Below are 21885 nucleotides of genomic sequence, written 5' to 3'. Positions count from 1 at the left end.
GACCCAATTTTTTCTTAAAAAAAGAAAGAAAGAAAGAAAAAGACATTATTGAATTGTAAGCAGAATTTTAAACGCAAACCTATAGTCTCGTCACTCACTCGTTTAACTTTAAACATTATCATCTTAGCTAAATCAGAATGAAATTCTGCATAATATAGGTTTCATATTTGTGGGTCGTAACCAGTGGACAAAAAACAACACTAAGGTAAATACAACTTAAAAATTCCTGTGTATCAGTCATAGGGTGTATAACATCACAAAATGGGATTATTCATTCGGAGGATGTCTACATCCCATGAAGATGACTCTCATGACCCCAATGATAAATATGCTTAAGTATCAAACTGATACAAAGGATAGCCAGCCTGCATGAATAAGTTCCCTTGGACTTCTCGTTGGATTGATTGCACGTGATCCTTCAACATAACAGCAGAATCCCTAACCTCTTTTTACAGGCCTCTGAACGTACGATTTGTTGGGATCTTCTGTCTTAAGCTTCGGGGGGCGAATTTCTCCTTTTTTAGTCTGTAGACATACAAAAAGGTAAATATTAGTGAAGCAGTTTTTTATTTTTGTTCCAACGTATGTGTAAAATGAATACTTGTTCATACAAAAACCAGCAAGCTTAGTATCTCACCTTCTTTCCACCCTTCATAAAATCTCTCCAACTGGATACCTGATAATGAATTGATTCTGTTAATTTATCCATCTTTTCTAATGGTATAGATTTTTTCAGATAAGATAAAAAGATACTACACGCCAACAAAATTTGCTACGAGTCTTCTTTGTAGGTACGCAAGATACATGGAACAATGTCCCTACTAATCGTTCAGATTATTTTTTAAACAGCTGATGAAAAGCAAGAGAATAATCACAACTGTTAAAACCAAAATTAATACAAAGCAGGTCAAACGGACAGAAAAAAGGATTTGCAACCATGGCTTGTAAGCTAGTCCTATTTTATTAATTTTATAGGTATCCAGTCATATGAACAACTTGCAACTTTTTACTGATGATCGAATTGTTAGATAAAATCTATTCATATGCTTATAACAAACAATCACAGCCTCTTTGCAACGAGTTCAATCTGAGTTGCCCCAATTCTAAATTTCTAATTGAGTTAAAATTCAATACACGATTAAGTGGGTCTGCACATTATCAAATGTCAACAATTCAACGCTAATCGCCCTGTTGAGAGGGAGTGTTAAAGATAAAAAAAGATTCCACAAGTCTATTCCTAACATTGTAAGCTTTTCAGTTAATTTGGTTGTTAACATATTATAGGGTCCACGGTATTCTTTACCTCTCCGTGCTAAGCAGTGATACTGATACATGCTATTCTATGTCAATGAATTTTAAATATCCTGTTTAGAAATTTATCTATTTATAATGTTGAGTTAATAGGAAGCATGAAGAGCTGCAAGAAAAGTGGTGTGCTTTCTCCAAATATAAATTTGAATGCAACCAATCAACTGATCTCAAAATCTAAAACACTTGTAAAATCACTTGATGGGAAAGGTTCTCAGCCTGTGATCTAAAATACCAAAGTTTTAAAAACTAGAAAAATAGAACTGATGTTATACTAAGTGGTATAAATGTAGATGCTAAGCAAATTTAGAACCTATTTGGCTTAACTTTTTTCTAGCTTAAAAATAAAGCTAAAGCTATTGGTGGGCTGATTGACCATCTTGCCCCATTTTAATAAAAAGTTATCACTTTACCCCTCTTTTCAAACTATATACCAATTTTGCTTAAAAGCTACTTTAAAGCTCAAGCTATAAATAAGTCGTTCTATAAAATAATTTATATATGCTATAATTCTAACTAAATCACCATAAAGGATATATAATTGCAAATCTCTATATTACTAAGGAGGCTTAAGATAAATATAAATATTATTTAAAAAATAAAGACAAATTCTTGAAAAAATATGATATACTTAAAAAAAATATTTATATACTAATAAATATTTAGATTTATGCAACCTTATCCCCATCAGTGGAGAGACTAACACCAGTAGTGACTACTACCAGGTCACAAGGCTCTGATGGGCCTATGGGCCTGAAATGGATTAGTTAGTTAATTAGGAATTTTCTAAAAGGTTCTTCGTGATAGGATAAAAGGGAGGGGAGTGTGTGTAGTGAGGTAGCATGGAATTGAGCACTTGTTAAATGGGATTTGGAAAAGGATCTCTTTGGGGCCTAGGTATGTTGGTCTTGGAGAGTGAGTGAGGTCTTTTGGGTTTATCTTTTCTGCATTGTCATTGTAATTCCTCTTATCGTTTATTGTTGAAGTCTGTAATTAGGATGAGGAATATGTTAGGCTCTTGCTGCATTCCATTAGTGTCTCTGTTTTACAGTAGTGTCTTTGCTTTACAGTGTAACCAAAGCTTTATCCATGAATGAAATATACTTGTCATCATCTTTCTACTCTTTCTCTGTTTGAATACTGAGTGACTGTGAGTTAGGAATAGGTTCACAATAGGTTCCATTAGGCTCACCCTCTAAAAATTTAAGAGGGGTGCTGTAACAAGAAAAATTGATACAATTTTAAGTCATTTAATTTTTTTAATAAAAAACAAAAAATAAAAAAAAGGGCAAACCTTGGCATATAAGGCTCTCTAGCTTTATAAGGGTAGGGGTGAGTGTTAATTGTATGCAGCACTACCCTTGCAGTTTTACAAAAAGATTGTTTCCCAAACTTGAAACCATAACCTTATAGTCACAAAGGAACAACCTTATCGCTACCCCAAAACTCTCTCTCAACCAAACAATTAAAAATCATTTATATATTTGACAAACCCACAAAAAAAGGATTATCAATCTTATTATCTGAGATAGGTAGGCTAAAGGCCCAAGCCCCAAAGAATAACCACCTGGATTAGTAACTATGAGACTATCATAGAATTGACATCAGCCTTTGCAAACTGCATGAAGAGCAGATTAGTTTGTAAGGACTCTTCTGTGACCCTAAAGGCTGAACTCGGAAGTGGTGCATCATCTGTTCAATTATTTTTCTTAATAAATATTTATCTCATTACTTCAGTATCTCCTAATACGCTCTGGCACTAAACTTTATGACAGAAAGCCAGAAAGTACACGTAGAACATAACAACATTTTGGCCATATTCTGGAACACTTTATAGCTTAATTATAGATTTCACAGGCACAAATTATTAAAAAAAAATGAAATTAAGGTTACCTTTAGTCAAAGATTAACAAACACAAATTGCACTTTGATGTATAAAATGAAGGTTAAAAATAATCATAGAAACTAACCCTCTTTTCTCTTGTTCCTTCCCATTCCTCCTCGTGTTCACGCTTTCTTTTCCACATTTCTTTCTGTTCCTCTTCATCCCTTTTTAATCTGCCTTCCTCCTCTGATATCTACATAATATTGAATAAGCTAAAAGGTCATAAAACAAGAATTCCTCATATGTATATTATTTCTCTCAGGCCAAATTTGCACAGATAAAACCAGTCTCCTAATTATCTCACTTTCTTGTCACTGGCACTACCAAAGACACACTAAAGTTTGGGAAGGGATTTTGAATGTGTGGGGTGGGCGGAGAGGGGTGATTAGAGCATACCCTCATTTGCATTTTTCTTCTCCTCCATTCTTGTTCTGTTAATAATTCACGAACTTTGATTTTGAGCTCCTGCTGGAACTCCTCTGACCGTTCATATTGTTTATCATATTTTCCCTGAGATTCAAGCAGAATAGATTTTTTTTAAAAAAACCAAGGGTATAAATATACTATCTTTACAATATTAAAGCCTGCTAATCTCACCATTCAGCGTGCAATCAGACCACAAGGGAAGCGCAAGACAGTCAGCCAAAAAGAAACACATGCAACAATGGGGGAATATTCTAAAATTCTAGGTTGTGCATTCAGGTGTTACTAAGATCTTAACCTTAGAAAAGAACCCGAGTAAAAATGCATACCTCTTCAACCAAAGACTTAATTTTTGAAGCTGTATCTTTCTTCAGCTGCTTCTTCCTCTTTGCTCTAAGTTCTTCTGTAGTCCACATCAATGGAAAAAAGATGAGTTCTTTTTTTAACACGTCATTAACATTCCTATGAAGAAGGCATTTCTTCTACAGAGATGGAGGCTAAAAAAAAAAAGGAAGAACGGAAGAAGAGAGAAAATAAACAAATAAATAGGGAAAAAAACGTTGCACACAAGAAAGCTTGACCCCAAATAACAAATTTGAGGTTTTCAAGTTTTAAACACATTAAATGAACTCCCCAATCAGATGAATGCAAATGTTAGAGCAAGCACACGGGTTGCTCGCATAACAAACTTTTACCCCGGTGAGCAAGTCACAGCACTCAACAAAGACATAATCAAGAATGACCATTTCTCAGCAACCGAAGTGCTGAAAAACTTTCCTTTTTTTTTGGGTGTTTTTTTTGTGTTGTTTTTTTTTTGGGGGGGGGGGGGAATTGAATTTTTTGAGAAAGAGTGATAAAGATAGGAAAGCAGGTTCCTGAAAATAATTCACAGTAACTTCTCTTAAAATCCATGATACAACCCTTAGTGGAAAGAATTTGCACCGTTAGACAGGTTATAACTAGATGCCAAGTAAACAGGACAAATTCACACTAACCTTTTGCTGAATTAATTTGGCTAAGAAGATAATCTCTTTCATTCTGATCTACTAATAATTGTTGGGCTTTCGCTAGTGCTGCATTCAAGTAAATAGCACAATAAACATTTTAAAAAATTAATATAAACTTTCATGTGAACCCTATAGCTGCAGAATTTATCATCATAATTGATATCTGTAAAGAACATTGGGATACACCATCCCAAAAGCTAGCTCAAAGGGTGGGAGTGCCCAAGGTCTTATAAACCTCACATTAGTTGCCCATACAACCAATGTGGGACTATATTTCTCAACACGCCCCCTCACACGAGAGCCCATTGGGCTTGAAGAGTGGACAATGCAACAGGCCCAGCCTACCTGTGCTAAGAAACTCCACAAGAGAAAGTGGGGGGCGGCGAGGCTCTGATACCATGTAAAGAACCTTGGGATACACCACCCCAAAAGCTAGCTCAAAGTGTGGGAGTGCCCAAGGCCTTATAAACCTCACATTAGTTGCCCATACAACCAATGTGGGACTATATTTCTCAACAATATCCACTTTTCAATATGCTAAAAAAGTAGCATGTATTTTACATCATAAAGTCAGAAAATTACATACAAAATACAGAATCAATGTGATCATGCAGAGGCTCAAAAATAGGATCCTGCTTACTGACTCTACAAGATTGTACTGTACCCAGCAAGGGGTACAATATATATCAAACAAAACAACACACGAATGACATATACCATACTGATGCTAAATTCTTTAATTTTCCTTCTTAGGCATCACTATACATAATTATGGAAATAATAATATCACTGGATTGGTCAAGCTGAAGTTCAATAAAGATGATAGTACGACAAATTGTGAATCGACCAAGCTAATTTTTGAATCATCAATCGTGGATCATATCAAATCGTAAGATTCAAAGGCACAATGAAAATAGCTTGTAATATATCACAGAAATTAGAAATGATGTATAATGGTCAGTGTAATAATTTTAAACTACGAATTAACAATACAATTTAACCATAGCTCTGACAAAACAAAATTATAAGCCATAACTGATTCACATAAAATGACTGTGAGAAGCCTATATTTCAGAATAACAAAAATAGAGCAATGATATAACCAAATGAGGTGCATATAGAGTGAGGAAGTGACTTGTGAAGCTTATGTTTTAAAAGAAAGAAAAAGAGAAATAGAATAGTCAAATACCATGCATAGTCATTAGTGAGTGAGTGAGTGAGTGAGTTACTACATGAATCCCCTATTTCAGAAGAAGAATGAAAGCAAGGCAATGGAATAATCAAATAGGGTGCGTTCAATAGTGCTCTTTTAGTTCCATTTCATTTAACAATTTAAGCTTACTTGACTTTTCAATTTTTTATTTTTATTTTATATTTTATATTTTTTAGTACAAGTAAGGGGCAAAAACGCCCAAAAGAAAACACAAAAAGGAAGACTACTCTGCTGGGCTATCCGAATCCAGCATTTGCCCTAGACTGGGGGGGACAGGAAGGGAGGAACACAAAATTCTCTTGAGAATGGGCTGCAGATGCAGCTAGCCAATCAGCACACCCATTCACATTCCGACTTATATGCTTAAAGGACAGCTGCCATTGCTTATCACGCCACTTCTGGATACACCGCACAATGGAATGAGATGAGTTACTGAGAGGATCATTGGATATAGCCTGAATGGCTAGGAGTGAGTCGCTTTCCACCTCTAGAGCTTGAGCTCTCAAGTTCCAAGCACACTGAAGCCCTTTGAGGATAGCCCAACATTCAGCTATGAAGGTATTGCAGATTCCAATTTTGTACGTGAATCCTGCAATCCACCTACCTCTATCATCACGGATCAGACCTCCACACGATGCTAGATTAGAATTCCTCTTGACAGCCGCATCCACGTTGAGTTTCCACCAACCCTGGGGAGGAGCTTTCCATCTATCAGGATGCCTCTCCATGATCGAGATTGGGAGGTTTGTTGTCCTCCCATTAGCAAGCTTAATCTGGCTTATGTATGAGGAGATTGTAAGGATTGGGTTATGTGGCCTTGACTTTTCAATTTCTTTTATTAGAATTGATGAAAACAAAGTAAAAAGGAAAAAAAGTTAATGAATCGTTCGGTGGTATGGAATCGCACCAATTCATGCATATATCACATGATTCAAAGCCATCTCTGATTCATCTTCATCCCATAATACAAATTACTGGCTTGCTGAATTGTGAGATTCGGACCGCGAATCATAATATTCTAACAACTATGCAAGTTATTACAAAAGTATGTTAATGGAACTGTTTACAAATTCATATCAGTTTGTGTTAGCAGCTCCAAAGAAAAGTGGGCCAGTCTCTATTAGTTAGAGAGGGGGAGATGACAGCGTAAAATAATAGGAGGGAAATAAGAATGATCAGTTTAAGACTGGGAGTCAAAATTGAGAGGGAGAACCCATGTCTCTTGAATAACTAGAGAGATAGGACCAAATCTTTGGTGCTACGGGAGCACCATACATCTATCTAAAAAGGGTAAAAAATTGGGACTTAAATGGAAATAAAGATGAAGGTGTTGGTTTAAATGAGATAAAACTTTCCTTTTTAAGAAAATGGGAGTACCGTAGATCTGTTCGAGAGATAGAGAGGGAATCCTACTTTTGTATCATTCTTGATCTGTGTTCTATACCTCATTGATACTGATCAGAGGTTGTTCACTGCAACAAAGATTGTCTGTTCATCTCAATTCTGTTCCAATTCTATTAGTTTGACTCCAAAAGCTATATCAAACCCACTGTAAGCAAAAGTGATGTACTCATACACGACTAGTTGAGCTTTTGAAGCCTATCTTCTACTATAAATGAAAGGAGTTTGGTCTAAATAATATTCTAAAAGTAATTCTTCCATGACCCAATTACTCCTTCATGCTAAAGTCTATTATATGATATATTTCGATTTATGCATATATTTGCCTAATGGTAGGAAATTAGCAAATTCCAGGGCATATGACCACAGCAACAACTTTTAGGACTCAAGCTAGTTAGTTAATCTAAAAATTATGTGCTCAACAATAATGTAGCAAAATATAGTTTGAATAAACAAGAAACAAACAATAATAAACAACACTTAAGATGTTTAATTCCATCAGAGTTATTATAAATCACGTATTCGTGTACCTCCAAAAGCCTCCTTTGCCTGTGGATGCTTACATTTGTCAGGGTGAACCATCAAAGACAACTACAAAAGAATAGCAAAAGTAAGTTATAAGAGGCCAACAGAACAGTTAAAACAGTCCTCAGGTGGAGGAAGAAATTACCTTGCGGTACTGCTTTTTCACATCATCAATTGATGAATCAAATGGTAGCTTTAGATGCTCAAATGGATTTAACTTAAAACAAGAGAGAATCCTGTGGAGAAAATAAAAACAAAGAAAATGTTGATCAGCAGAGAGAATACAGAAATTAAAACAATAACAAAATGTCTTATTTTCCAAATAAATATTTTGTAATAAAAATCAAGCATTTCATGAAACTAAAAATCGAAGAATACATTTGCTTAAAATTTATTTTTCTTAAGAAAATAAAAATAAAACACACTACACCAGCTCGCCCCTTTTTTTAGCTTATAAATTATTTTCTAGGATCTTTCAGCCAACGTTCACTTTAATGAACCATCAATCACTGATTTCACTTTCATCCTTCAGGCCTCACAACTTGCTTGTTACACCTTCTCTCAAGGACAACAATCTATGTATTCCAGCCAGTGACCAGCACAATATCCAATGTTAACCATTATCTTCAACTAAAATGATTCTTTCCGGTTGCAGTCAAAACACCAATCATATACTCAAATGACGCAATTTAATTCTTTCCGGTACCAGAATATTTACTTATAACCAAATGTTGCTCAGTTTGTTGTTGATAATCAGATTCTCCCATCTTATGAGCATTCCAACTAATGATCGCATCTATGAAGAACTCAAATTCAACGTCGAAAACAAAATTACAATGCCAATCACATATCTCAGGATCATCCAGATTACAATAACTTAAACGACGCAATTTTTGTATCATCAAAAGATCTCAGCACAGGAAACTGTACTAATCCGAATCAAAACAGATGTAAAGCAAATGCTCCCACAACACAACATAAATTCTCCATCAGATGCAATAATTTTTCGGAGATCACTGTCCGAAAACCCTAATCACCTTCTAACCAATCATATAGCAAAAAAGCGAATGCATAGAAAAAAAGACAGGAAAAATAGAAAGAGCGAAAGCAAATTACAGTTCGGAAGTACATAATCACATAGCGAAACACACGCACAAACAAATACACCGGCATATATATATATATATATATATATATATATATATATATAGAGAGAGAGAGAGAGAGAGAGAGAGGGGTACCTAAGGACCTCGTTGTCCCTCTCAACTTCGCTGACTTCGGCGAAGAAGTTTTTGAGAAGTAAATCGTCATCGATGGTGGCCGCTGGGGTTGTTTCTCCCATTTTTTGCTTCCTTCCCTGCAATTCAATTTTATTTCGGATTCGAAAAACCAAACTCGTTATCGTGATTCGTGTCGTGAGCGAGAAAATTTGAGAATCCGTTCAAACGACAATATAAGATCTTATTTAGAACACCTTATGGATTATTTAACAGCGCAGTATTATCGAATCAAACGACACTAGCTCTATCTTCTCCTTTCAATCTTTCATACTAAACCCTCCTTTATTTACCAAAAAAAAAACCCTCCTTTTATTTTCCGTACCGAACCTCACACAAACGTAATGTCGTTTTAGGGCTGATTTAAAGAAGCCGACCTTAGAATTATAAGGTAATTTCTTTATCAATAATAAATTAATAAGGGATAAAAGAAGCTAAATTCTTATATATTAAGAACAGTCATCATTTTGTCACCGTCGGCAAAAAAAATTACCAGACTGCTACGTCAACAGTAAATTTTGTCAAAATGCCACGTGGCATATTTCGTTACACTGTGTAGCAAAATATGTATGCAAATAATTCATATGTGTGCAAATAATTCCCTACTCAGTGTAGCGAAATATGTCACGTCAAACAGGGAGAATTTCGCTACACAGTGTAGCGAAATTCTCCCTGTTTGACACGTGGCATTTTTGTTTCTGTGCATTCTGACGTGGCATATTTCGCTACACTGTGTAGCGAATTATTTGCACACATATTTCGCTACACAGAGTAGCAAAATATGCCACGTGGCATTTTAGTAAAATTTACTGTTGGCGTGACAGTCTGGTAATTTTTTTTGTCAACACTGACACTTTGGTCACTGTTCCACTGTAGTTAAACTAAATACAAAATACATTACTTCAACACATACTATTGGATTAACCGATAATGTTCTTAAAATATATGAAGAAACTAAATAATTTTAAAACAAATTACTTTATTATTTAAAAGATAAATATGAATATTTAGGAAGAAAGAAAATTTAATTATAAAAAATTTACTTTTGGTTTGACAGAAAATTCTCACTCCAACTTATTCTGTGGTAGATTGAACACTTACCCCTTTGCAAATAACTTAGTACTATATTGCAGAAAGATGAAGAAATATTTGATATAGCATGTCATTGGAAGTATTTGATTGATGTTCTGCTGTTTGAGGATTGCTGCTGTTAGCCTCTGTTTTTGTTGGGTTAGATGCTGAAAGATTATATGCAATGTGATGTTATAAAGACTAGCAAATTTGTCTTGGGATTTGGATTCTGAAAAATTTGGTTAAGCATTGCTGAATTATGAAATTATGTTTATGCATGATATCCTGAGAACTATGTATGATGTTATTGCTGTTCCGACATCCGGCCTATGCTAGTTATATTTTCTATGCGTTGGACATGATTTAATTGAGTAAGAGCATGAACTTTTTTGAAGGTTGACATGTTAGGATGTATATTCTGTTTTGAAAAGAGTTGTCGCATGATCTTTATATTTCGTCTGGAATTTTTATGATTCTGGAATTTCAATTGTCGAACCAGTTTCTGCTGTGTGTAAATTCGAATTTTTGAACAGTTTTAGCGAGCACATTGCGAGTTGTCGTTATGGGGATACAAACCTCCGAATGAGGTATAATTTATACGGATGTAAAGCCCCAGTCGTGTATTTTCATATTATATAAAGAGTATGTCCATAGCTCTTAAGCCTAATTTATTATGATTTTTGTGCTCGCTAAAACTGTTCAAAAATCTGAATTTACATATTGCAGAAATTGGTTTGACAATTAAAATTCCAGAATCATAAAATTTGCAAACGAAATATAAAGATCTTGCGGCAACTCTTTTCAAAACAGAATATACATCCTAACATGTCAATCTTCAAAAGAGTTCATCCTCTTACTCAATTAAATCATGTCCAACGCATAGAAAATATAACTAGCATAGGCCGGATGTCTGAACAACAATAACATCATACATAGTTCTCAGGATATCATGCATAAACATAATTTCATAATTCAGCAATGCTTAACCAAATTTTTCAGAATCCAAATCCCAAAACAAATTTGCTAATCTTCATAACATCACATTGCATATAATCTGGTTGGTTTGACACAAAATTACGTCGTTCTTTAGAAAATATAGGTTGATTAATTTCAATTTTGAAATATATATTGAAAGAATTTAGTTTCTTGAAAATTCATTTAATTGAATTTGAAAATTTCATAACATAAAGTTGTCTCAACCAAATGACCTAAAAAATCATCGGCTCAATTAATCCTTTTTAAATTATTGTTTTATTATTATTATTTTTTGGTAAAACACATACAACAATATACAAAGATTTGTAATATAAAAAAAATGAAAAAAATTAATCATACAAAAAGGTTAAACTTAAATATATTAGTGTCACCAAACTATCTTTGCTAAAAAAAATAACTCTAAGTACAAAGCATATATTAACAAGCTATCATAGCTAAATTAAGAAAAAATTAAAAAATTACAATTTAAATAAAAAATACGAATTTAAAGCGATTTATAAAATATCTATGAAACTAATGTACTCAGTTGTGCACCATCAATTTGAATGCAACTCACTAGAAACTACCATGTGGCATTAAAGGTTATCGTTTGTATAATATAAAGGTGCTCTTAGTGTCACGTGATGAACTCTAATAAGTTAGACCCAAATTGATCGCAACTAGTTGCACATTAATTTGGGTATAACTAATCAGAACTTGTCAAGTGACCAGTTGCGCTCAGATTGATGTGCAATCAATTCGCTTAAAATGGTGTGCAAGTGATTGTATTAATTTTGTATCATGAGTGAGTCTTGGATGTCAAAACACATCAGGAAAATCTCCTTATATAGATGGAAGGAAGGTGGATGGAGAAAAATCTCTCCAATTTGGAATTTCAAAGATAAAAGGAAATGACTTTTACCCAAGTGGAACTTCCATGGTTTAAGTGTATCCTTTTCTTTTATCGTTTTATTTTTTTTAATAAAATTTGTTGTCATTTTTTCTATCAACTAAAAACATGAAAAAATAAGTGTTTATAATCTTATTTAATATTTTTTTTTGTAACATCTTATTTAATGTTTTTAATTTTTAAATAATTGAGACAAAATTAAATATACACAAAGATACACTTTCATATAATGGACCCTAAAACATATCTCGATATGTCACATCGAAATAAACTATTATTAATTTAAAGTTATTAAATAGTTGAAGTCATGTTAAATAACTCAACGTCATACATAACACTCCTTCATTAGCTAGTACCTTAGACCAAGTTTCTAATAGCTTAGATCATAAATAATATATAATGGTAATTCAGTTTATAGCATAGAGAACATTTTGAGAGCAAAATCACACTATTTGCTAATTGGTTATTGATAAATGAGTTTTTGTATGAGAATTGTTTTCTCATATTCTGATTCAATTAATTATGGACCTCACACTTATTTAAAAAACAAAATTTTGCACATAAATCAATGGATCACAACATGTAATACGAGAAGTGTTTTTCCCTTGTTAAATTAGTATTATTTTATGTTATATTTTGTCAATTGTTTACCCACCCATAAAATGGTAGCTAAAGTAAAATTCAAACTATAGTTGTTGATGTTGTCATCGCCCAGTCTAGCATTGTTTTATATGTGTACTCGTTGGGTTGAACCGAATCGATTTTTTTTAAAAATTGAACCGAATTGGTTTAAATGGTTCGGTTCGGTTCAAAACTGGTTCAGTTCAGAAGTGGTTCAGTTCAGTTGGAAACGGTTCGGTTCGGAAACGGTTCCGTTCGGAACCGGTTCGGGTCGACCCTCTTTTGAAAAGATAAAATAAGTAAAAATTTAAAAAATAAAGTTATAAAAATAATTTGGTTCGGTTTGAAAATGGTTCGGTTCGGTTCAAAATGGTTCGATTCTTAAATTGGTTCTAAAAATCGGTTTAGTTCTTAAACTGGTTCTAAAAACCAGTTCGGTTTATGAACTAGTTCTTTAAAAATCGGTTCGGTTCATGAACTGGTTTTTAAAAACCGATTATTTTAAAGAGCAATTCGGTTCGGTTCATGGTTCGATTCAGTTTTTTGGTTATTTTACACACTCCTAACTAAGATTTAGTGTGATCTAATAAATTATAATTGATGAAAATCGGTTAAGAGTTGATGTCAAATTTCGGTGTCAAATGATATGTCGTATATATATATATATTAACTCAAGGAGAGGCAAACATATCACGGATGGATCATGGTGTTCCAAAAAAAAAAGACCAATTAGGCAGGATGCGACCCATCTTGAAACCCCATTGGCTTATATTACAAAAGCAATAAAGTTGAAAAGAAACCATGATAATTTAGAGGAGGACAAAGATGAACTTAGATTATGTTATGTAATTGTTCCATAGACGGATAAATATAATATATATATAACACTGTTAAAAGTAATTACTCTGATGTTACAAATTAAGTATTCTCTCTTGTTATCCCCCCACTCTCTAAAAGAGTGGAGCAGGGTAGAGAGAAAATGATAGGGTAATAAAATAGTATTTAAGCAATGGGTTTTGGATTAGTAATGTGATCGCATGAAGTTGTGACACAGGTCAGGTAGCAATGCAATAGGGTTCCCAGAACAGAAAAGACCTTCTAGAATCCTTGCAACTCTTCAAACTGTGAACCAAGTAATCACCATTCTTGCCTCTCAGAACCAGCAACTGTTGTCGGTCATCATTTGAAGTTTGATTAATGTCCCCAGAGACAACGAGCTTGCTGTGACTGTGATTGTTCTTCAGGGATGAGTAGTTATAATGTTGATGGGTAAAAGTGTTAGGAATAGAAGCAGCATTTGCTGTGGGCTTCGTCTGCCAGTAGTACTCATAAGCATTGAAAGCAGCCACAGTTGGTGTTGATGGAATTAGCCGAGCCCTTGTCCTCAGTGGGAGTGACTGTGCCACTGGACTATGTTGCTCCACATTAACATCCTCAAAATTGGCCACTTCGTTCAACTTCTCTGACCATTTTGGACTCCTATTAACTAACTCAATTTGCTTATTCATCATTAATGCTAACCTATGAACACTTGAAAGCCCACTACATAATATAGGTGCTTGCTTTATATCAGCATCATCTTCCTCTGCCTCATAATCTTCCTCAAACTTCACGAATTCTTCCTCCTCCTCCTCCTCCTCGTCCACATGATCTTTCTCTTCGTCATCGTCATCGTCATCGTCGTCGTCATCTTCTTCGGTCACTTGGCTGTCATCCTTGTCAGGATGACTGGCTAAAGTGAGGACTAGGCGACCATCTTGGCGTTGAGCACAAAAGTTGTTCTGTGAAGGAATGGATACAGCTTGTAGGAACAACCTTCCGTTGTCACGATGGGACTGCATGCGAAGTGAAGGGAGTGGAGGAGGGAAAGAACGAGATAGTGACTTCTTCTCAGCATAGTTGTATTTTGGCACTTGCAACTCTTCCTCATGTGCTTGCACTGTCACTTCTTCCTCTTCTTCCATGTTGTCCTTGTCCTCCTCTGAATCCCCTGTCTCAGATGGTGTGCAAGAGGAGAATCCATCAGAGCCAGTTTCGGATCCAAGAGACTCTGTGCATATTTCGAGACTCTTTTTACTCAAACAACTTTTAGATTTCACAAGTGGGTGAATATAAGGAGGTAACTTGTTGGAGGTTTCATCGTTGGCCTTTTGTGACAAGATTGAGCTCCAGATATCAAAAGGTCCTGGTTTCTCATGTTGTTCCTCCTTCTTGTCTCGCTGAATTGAACTCCAAATTTTGAATCGTTCGCGCTCCACTTCAACTTCCAGCTCCTTCATTTCTTCATAGTCATCTTCTTCTCCTTCGGAAGAGGACAATGATTCAGCAGTGACTTTTGAGTGTGAGTGTGAGTGTGAGAGTTCTTCGGATGAAGAAATCTTTTTCATGGGAGAAACCCCATTTTGTAAAAGCCATTTCTTTGAAGACATGTCTGCGGATAGTGTTCGACGCAGAGAAGTGGCAGAAGCTCTGTTGCTATCAAAGTCAGAGCCCAAAATGGTGACAATGCCCTGCTTCTGAACCAGCATGGTCTCTTCGTCCATTCTGAGAGACTCATCAGATATGCCTTGGACTTGGATCTTCTTGCTTATACAAAATGACATCTCCAAAATAATCCGCAGAGAAGCACAAACACTTTACTTATCTGCACACAAGTAAGCAAAACTTAGGAAAATGCCAAACAAGACCCGAGAAGAAGGAACACTGAGCTAGTGAAGTATTTAACAGAATTTCAAGTGACAAAGCATAGTTGGGTACGTGAGTGTAGATTTAGAAAAAAAATACACACAAAAGCTTAAAAAAGGATTTGAATTAATTACCTGATGCAACACAATAGCATCCACTAGGAGTGCTAGTTGCAAAGGAGGAAGAAAGGGTGAGGAAGGTGACGATGCTGATTCAAATGATGTTAGAGGAATGGCTGAGGTTGATGGTACTGCAAGTCGGGAAAATGGGGTATTTGTAGGGTGCCAAAAGCTTCTTGAACCGGATCCTCTACGCCACCATGAAAAGACCCCTTTATTGTTTTCCTTTTTTTTTTTTCTTATCGTAAAAAGGTGTCATATATAAAATAAAAATATGGTTTAAATTTTGGGAAATGATCCATTTACAAATTTTTTTTTACAAATTACACTAAGTATGAATGGTCATACACTCTTGATTGAAGTATGACCAGTCATACTTAGTGTAGTTTGTAAACAAAAAATTTGTAAATATAATCTTCCCCCTTAAATATTACGAGTGAGGGCTCTTGTAGATTATGATGCACTGATATTTCAAAAAATCTGACGTATTGTGTCCAACACTTCTCGATACTTTCCGACACTCCAACACAGGTTGTAAAGATTCAAAAAAGGTTCAAAGGTTTCGTTGCGTTTTTAGTTCCAACTATTAGATTCGTTTGATTACAATTACTATTTTATTGAGTTTAATATAAATATTTGAGATATTTAATGTTTCTTTGCAAAATTGATTTGTAATATAAGTATAATTTCATTTTTTTTGTTAAATTATTAAATATTAAATATAATATACACTACATAAATTAAAAATATTATTTAATATCAGAACGTGCCCTAACATATCAAAATCTAATATTTTTTAGAATTAATGTATCGAAGTGTGGAATCGTATCATATATTTTGTCCTGTGTCATTGCAACATAGCTTGGAGGTTCACATGAGCTTTTCTACTCAAAATTTCACTGTTTAACTATAGAGCATAGAAAACGTATTGACTATTATATCATTCAATTGTGGCATGAACTAAAACAGTTAAATGAAAAGTAGGATCAATTGTGCCAAACTTTGTTGTTTAATAACCATCGCAACTTAAGTTACTTGATCTGAGACTTGACATGTGAAAATAAAGTGGTATAGTAAAACAACTTTGTACGGCCATTTAGTTTAACATGCTAGACATGTATTACTATCGCCCATGCATATCTCATCTGATCATCTGATATGTGATTAACGTGCAAGGTAACTTTCATTAAGTTGTTCCCTACTTGTTTTGACAAAGTAAAAATCTATAAAAGCATAGCTAATGATCTACCGGTTTGGTGTCACAAACTTCCTTTTGAAATAAGAACAACCATCATTTTCTTCCATACCCTTTCCCCACCCAAAAAAAGAAAAAAAGAAAAAGAAAAAGAAAAAAAGTCATTGATAGAGGAAACACCAATGAGACCAGGACACCATAACCATACTCAATGGAGAAAAAGCATGACTAAGATGCACATAAGTAATATTACCAATTAGGTAAGGTAGAAAGTGACATTTATTGGGTGAAAAATGGCTTAAGAGGGAAGCAAAGGAATAAACTTTGGGAGAGGCTAATATGATTGGGAGGGCTCTATTGGGAAATTCGTTCCCTCAAATTCCAATGTCAAGCGGGTCCAGGGGAAGTCCGTGGCGGGGAACCACCACCAATGAGCTAACGCTACACCAACCGTAGCAAGTGGATCCGACACCATGTCTCAACCCAAAATCTTAAGGCATTGGGTTCATGGATCCTTTCACTTATATACTCTTCACTTAGCTCATTACCAACCAATGTGGGACTCATCACACTTGAATATCTCAACAATCTCCCCCTCAAGTGTGAAACCCACCATTGGTATGCTCCCCCTCAACCGAGTACCCGAAGCGTAAAGTACTCGACCCGCCTACTCATCACACTTGAATATCTCAACAATCTCCCCCTCAAGTGTGAAACCCACCATTGATATGCTCCCCCTCAACCGAGTACCCGAAGCGTAAAGTACTCGACCCGCCTCCTAGCCAATCACTAGGCTAGCTCGAGCCCAATCCGGATTTGATACCACTGTTGGAAAATTCGTTCCCTCAAACTCCAATGTCAAGCGGGTCCAGGGGAAGCCCGTGGCGGGGAACCACCACCAATGAGCTAACGCTACACCAACCGTAGCAAGTGGATCCGACACCATGTCTCAACCCAAAACCTTAAGGCATTGGATTCATGGGTCCTTTCACTTATATACTCTTCACTTAGCTCATTACCAACCAATGTGGGACTCATCACACTTGAATATCTCAACAGGCTCCCCACAATCCAATATCCGACACTTATATCTATATTACTTTTAAACTAATCAAATGGTGGTAGTTTGATGGGCGCATGAGAATATGTGTTTGATTTTCTCCAATATCACCTTTAGAGGAGTTTAAAGTCTTAATTCTGAACTCGTCCCGAATTAAAGTAGTTACCAAGTGAGGAACGAGTTGGAATATTTCTCAAAATATATATATTAATTTTAAACTATTTAAATCACAAGGAATAATATGTATGTGGAAACGAATGAACGCGCGTCATTTCTTGCTTTTTTGGACCCCCTTTTGGATACAAAAGTTACTTCATTTGTCTCTCACTCTCTTTATGGCCTCGTTTGGCACTGTATTTTGCATTTATTTGTGAAACTCCGTCTCCGTACGTGCTCATGGAAAGTCATGTGATTTATACATTACGGCGGCCAATACGTCCACCGCGTATATAATACACATGAAAAGGTATTGACGTTGATCAATTCAAAGCAGAGTGTAGAATAATACGCCAAAAAAAAAAAAAACGAATTATTAATACATGAATACAGAGAGCAATCGAAAGCCAACTAAGCTTTGCCATAAACATAAGAACGCAAAGAGGGAAACCAGATGCGCCTTGTCTGGCTATAAACTATAAAGCAATGCCACTCAAAACGTACAAAGCTTATCTACAACGTAAATCTTTTAAATATATATATATATATATATATATATATATATATATATATATATATATATATATATATATGGGACATGATATTTTGACACCAAATTTCAACCGTTGATTTCTGCTAATCAACGGTTATCATTTATTGGAATTAATAATTGATTAATAAGTGTAATTCCCAATAAATGATAACCGTTGATTGGCGAAAATCAAAGGTTGGAATTTGGTGTCAAATTTCAAAATTTGACACCGGTGTTAAAGGATCTTATCCCTATATATATATATATATATATATATATATATATATATATATATATATTATACGGATAGATTATTCTACCTACTATTTTTTTTCCTACTAAAATATAATCTTATCTAATTTTTATCTTTCTTTCTTCTCTTAAGATTCTAATTCAACGATATTTTAGAGTGGTAGGCAAAGGTAGGCAGAAAAAATAGTACCTATCCCATATATATAAGAAATAGAATTAAACAATTTCTCAAGCGAAGTTATTTTCTAACAAAAAAAGAAAAAGATAATTCCATATTTATAAGAAATAGAATTAAACAATTTCTTTCCGTCTAAATCAAAGCCCCAACGTTCTAGTGAGGGTTTGTATGACGTTTGGCAAAATTTAACCTTTTATTTATAAGAAAAGTGACTGCTGATGAAATTTAGGTCAAGTTGCTTATTACGCAATATGGGTTATGGATATGATTTTTAGGGGTCCCTCGCACATGATCAGTTCCCATTGCCAAAAATAATTATAATGGATGAGTTACTCTAAGTCCCTTGTTCACTCCCATCAAAAGGAAGGATGATCATAAAATTGATAGATTGCAAATATATAGTTGGGTACCATATTCTGTCGATCAGGCACATTTGGTGGAGTTTAAGCTTCGCACAATCTAAAAGCCCTTTCAAATTCTGATAATTTATCCTCTCAAAACAACAAAAGAAAGAAAGAATCATATTCCGAGCATATGGAGGTGTGAGTAGGATAAAGAACTCTAAATTAAAACAGTTGGCAAGACTTTCATCAACATTTTTGTAGGAGTATATATAATAATAACATATGATTAGACATCAATTTATATACACAATATTCTTATTTACCAAAAAAATTTAATAAATTATAGCGTGTAGAAATTATTATATATTACTATCCTTATTTGCATTTGAGTTTGACAAGAAAAAATGGTTTACTCTTTGTTGGTGAGGACTTTGTTGGTGAGTGATATGTAATCCCTCTCAGAAATTCTCAAAGAGGTTGGGGGGTCTTCCCTGACCCTAATAAGATACCGGTGTCTAATCTCACTTAAACTTTTTGTCATACAAAAAAGAAAAAAAGAAAAAATGGTTTACTCTTCACATTGCTATTTCAAGTTTGAACTAGTCAATTACAAAGTTGAAAAAAGTTTAAATTCATAAAATATATCTAATTCAGCGTACAAAAACTTACTTCAAGTAATCCAAAAAGTAGTACATCTGTACATGCATAGCAATAAAAGAAGGGTTTTATAAAAAGTTATAAGGAAAAGTGACTTATATAATGTTATAGAGATTCATTTTGCGTGCCGTAGTTTTTTTTGTTTCAAAAAGTGTGAGCGCCACAAAATGTTGTGTGTGTAAGAAACTTTGTAGTGTTATGTTAAATGATAAATGCAAACCCAATAAAAGAATGGTTGTTTTATTTTATATTATTCCTTAACAACGGAAAAAACCATTGCACCGTCTCTCTCTGGAGTAAATTACACCTTCCCTTTTCATGGAACACATGAAGTTCAGTGGAAGAAAGTTGCGTCTGACGTATAATTTCAAAAGCTCTTGAGAATCCAGTGCTAACTAGGCAAAGTGTGGCATTTGCGAATGAACATTCACAAGCTTTACATTATTTAAATAATAAATAGGGGGAAATAGGCGGTGGTGATGATGGTAGCAAAAGATTCATTTCCAAACTTTTTCATAAGGATAAACAGAGAGTACTTAATGAATTGGATATTCGTGCGTTCTAATAAATAAAGACAATAGTGACGCGACTCTTCATAGGAGAATTTTGGATGGAGTTGGGAATATAATTAGAAAAACAAAAGCAAGGGACTGCAACTCGAATAATCAATAGTTTGTTTAGATTAGTGCATCCTTGGGTTGTAGGGTTTTGCCGAAAGTAACTCGAGCCCATGTTTGGATTTTCGTTAAAGCAACTCAAAGCTGCGTTTACTACTAGAAAAGGTGATTCTGTAAAACAAAATTTTGTTTGGTTGTCTCAAACTAAAATTATTTTTACTCCTAAAAATACGAAAATATTTTCTTATGTTAAAAGAAGATAAGTTCTATCTCCTACACTAATAAAAAGGTGGGTTCCATGAATTTTTTTATTTTATTTAATTTTTTACAAATAGTGGGTCCCACAAATTTATCTTTATGACATAAAAAAAACTTATCTACTTTAACCTGAGATTAATAACACCCTAACATAAAAGTAAAAATGGTTATAGGGTTTTGCCGAAAGTAACTCGAGTCCATGTTTGGATTTACCTTAAAGCAACTCAAAGCTGCGTTTACTACAAGAAAAGGTGATTCTGTAAAACAAAATTTTGTTTGGTTGTCTCAAACTAAAAAAAATTTTACTCCTAAAAATACGATAAAATAAAAGTAAAATATATATAACTTTTTTTTTTTTTGGAAACAAAAAAGTATATAACTTTTGTAAAACAGAATTATGTTTGGTTGTCTCAAACTAAAATTTTTTTACTCCTAAAAACACGATAAAATAAAGTAAAAAAATATATAATTTTTGCATTACATTGAGAAGTTTATATCACAATTTACTACAAATTTACTTGTAAAATATAAGTTTTGATATAAATTACTTTAATTTAAACCCAATTTTAATATAAATTAATTTTATAAAATTAAGAATATCCAAAATTAAGTTTGTAAATACTTACCCAAACACACAATAAGTCTTCATTATTTAATTTTTTGGCTTGGATATTTATTTAGAAAAAAATAGTCAATAATAAAATAGAAAGAAAATGTAAAGAACCATAAGACTCCATTGTACTTGAATATCCCAATAATCTTTTTCTCAAGTGTGAAACCCTATATTGATATGCTTCCATTCTCTTTGAGTACTTAGAGTCCAAATACTCAACCCGTCTTTAGTCAAACACTAGGCTAGCTCGAGCCCAACCCAACTAATATCATATAAAGAACAATTTCAACCCAAAAGTATCAAAGGTATATGATTAAGTGGTCATGAGTTCGATCCTCATCGCCCTCATTCTATTAATAAAATAATTAAATATTGTGGAGTTTCTTGATGTATCATCCATCCTTCAAGTCCAATGGGCTCTAGTGTGAAGGGACGTGTTAGAAAAATATAAAATTATTAATTTATTCTCACCTAACAACTTAAGCTTTTAAGTTGAAATGATTCTTTGCAGAAAAAAAACTATAGTATTGTTAGTATATGTTATGCAGCACGCAAAATTTTCAATTTTTATCATTATTATACAGAAGGTTTGGGATTTGATAA

General features: G+C 34.1%; 2 protein-coding genes across 4 annotated transcripts; both read right to left on the bottom strand.

Annotated features, from left to right (window-relative positions):
• Positions 1 to 123: 123 nt before the first annotated feature.
• Positions 124 to 9274, bottom strand: LOC133298406 (J domain-containing protein spf31-like). 3 transcript variants are annotated; one of them, XM_061497673.1, is made up of 10 exons: positions 9237 to 9274; positions 9004 to 9119; positions 7908 to 7998; positions 7768 to 7828; positions 4612 to 4689; positions 3946 to 4019; positions 3590 to 3703; positions 3279 to 3386; positions 638 to 676; positions 124 to 525 (listed from the first exon to the last, which is right to left on the bottom strand). In XM_061497673.1, the coding sequence occupies exons 2-10, from the start codon at positions 9102 to 9104 to the stop codon at positions 439 to 441; spliced, it is 753 nt and encodes a 250-aa protein (XP_061353657.1). In that variant the 5' UTR covers positions 9105 to 9119; positions 9237 to 9274; the 3' UTR covers positions 124 to 438. The 3 variants fall into 3 exon arrangements, with proteins under 3 accessions (XP_061353657.1, XP_061353656.1, XP_061353658.1); XM_061497672.1 differs by lacking the exon at positions 9237 to 9274 and having other exon boundaries at positions 9004 to 9225; XM_061497674.1 differs by lacking the exon at positions 9237 to 9274 and having other exon boundaries at positions 3644 to 3703; positions 9004 to 9225.
• A 4358-nt stretch (positions 9275 to 13632) lies between these two features.
• Positions 13633 to 15534, bottom strand: LOC133298398 (protein FAF-like, chloroplastic). Its single transcript, XM_061497662.1, has 2 exons — positions 15436 to 15534; positions 13633 to 15260 (listed from the first exon to the last, which is right to left on the bottom strand). The coding sequence occupies exon 2, from the start codon at positions 15217 to 15219 to the stop codon at positions 13672 to 13674; it is 1548 nt and encodes a 515-aa protein (XP_061353646.1). The 5' UTR covers positions 15220 to 15260; positions 15436 to 15534; the 3' UTR covers positions 13633 to 13671.
• Positions 15535 to 21885: the final 6351 nt, after the last annotated feature.

The sequence above is a fragment of the Gastrolobium bilobum genome, unplaced genomic scaffold (genome assembly GCF_033153095.1).
Source record: "Gastrolobium bilobum isolate Gb01-03AN ecotype WA unplaced genomic scaffold, APGP_CSIRO_Gbil_v1 utg6312, whole genome shotgun sequence".
Lineage (NCBI taxonomy): Eukaryota > Viridiplantae > Streptophyta > Magnoliopsida > Fabales > Fabaceae > Gastrolobium > Gastrolobium bilobum.
This window is presented reverse-complemented; position numbering and strand designations above follow the sequence as displayed.

Excerpts from the sequence above, each read along its gene's own strand:
- LOC133298406 (XM_061497673.1), bottom strand. The coding sequence starts at position 9,104 with ATGGGAGAAACAACCCCAGCGGCCACCATCGATGACGATTTACTTCTC. Across the intron at positions 7,999-9,003 it reads AGGGACAACGAGGTCCTTAG|GATTCTCTCTTGTTTTAAGT; the intron begins GTACCCCTCTCT and ends TTTTCTCCACAG. Across the intron at positions 4,020-4,611 it reads CCAAATTAATTCAGCAAAAG|AAGAACTTAGAGCAAAGAGG; the intron begins GTTAGTGTGAAT and ends TGTGGACTACAG.
- LOC133298398 (XM_061497662.1), bottom strand. The coding sequence starts at position 15,219 with ATGTCATTTTGTATAAGCAAGAAGATCCAAGTCCAAGGCATATCTGAT.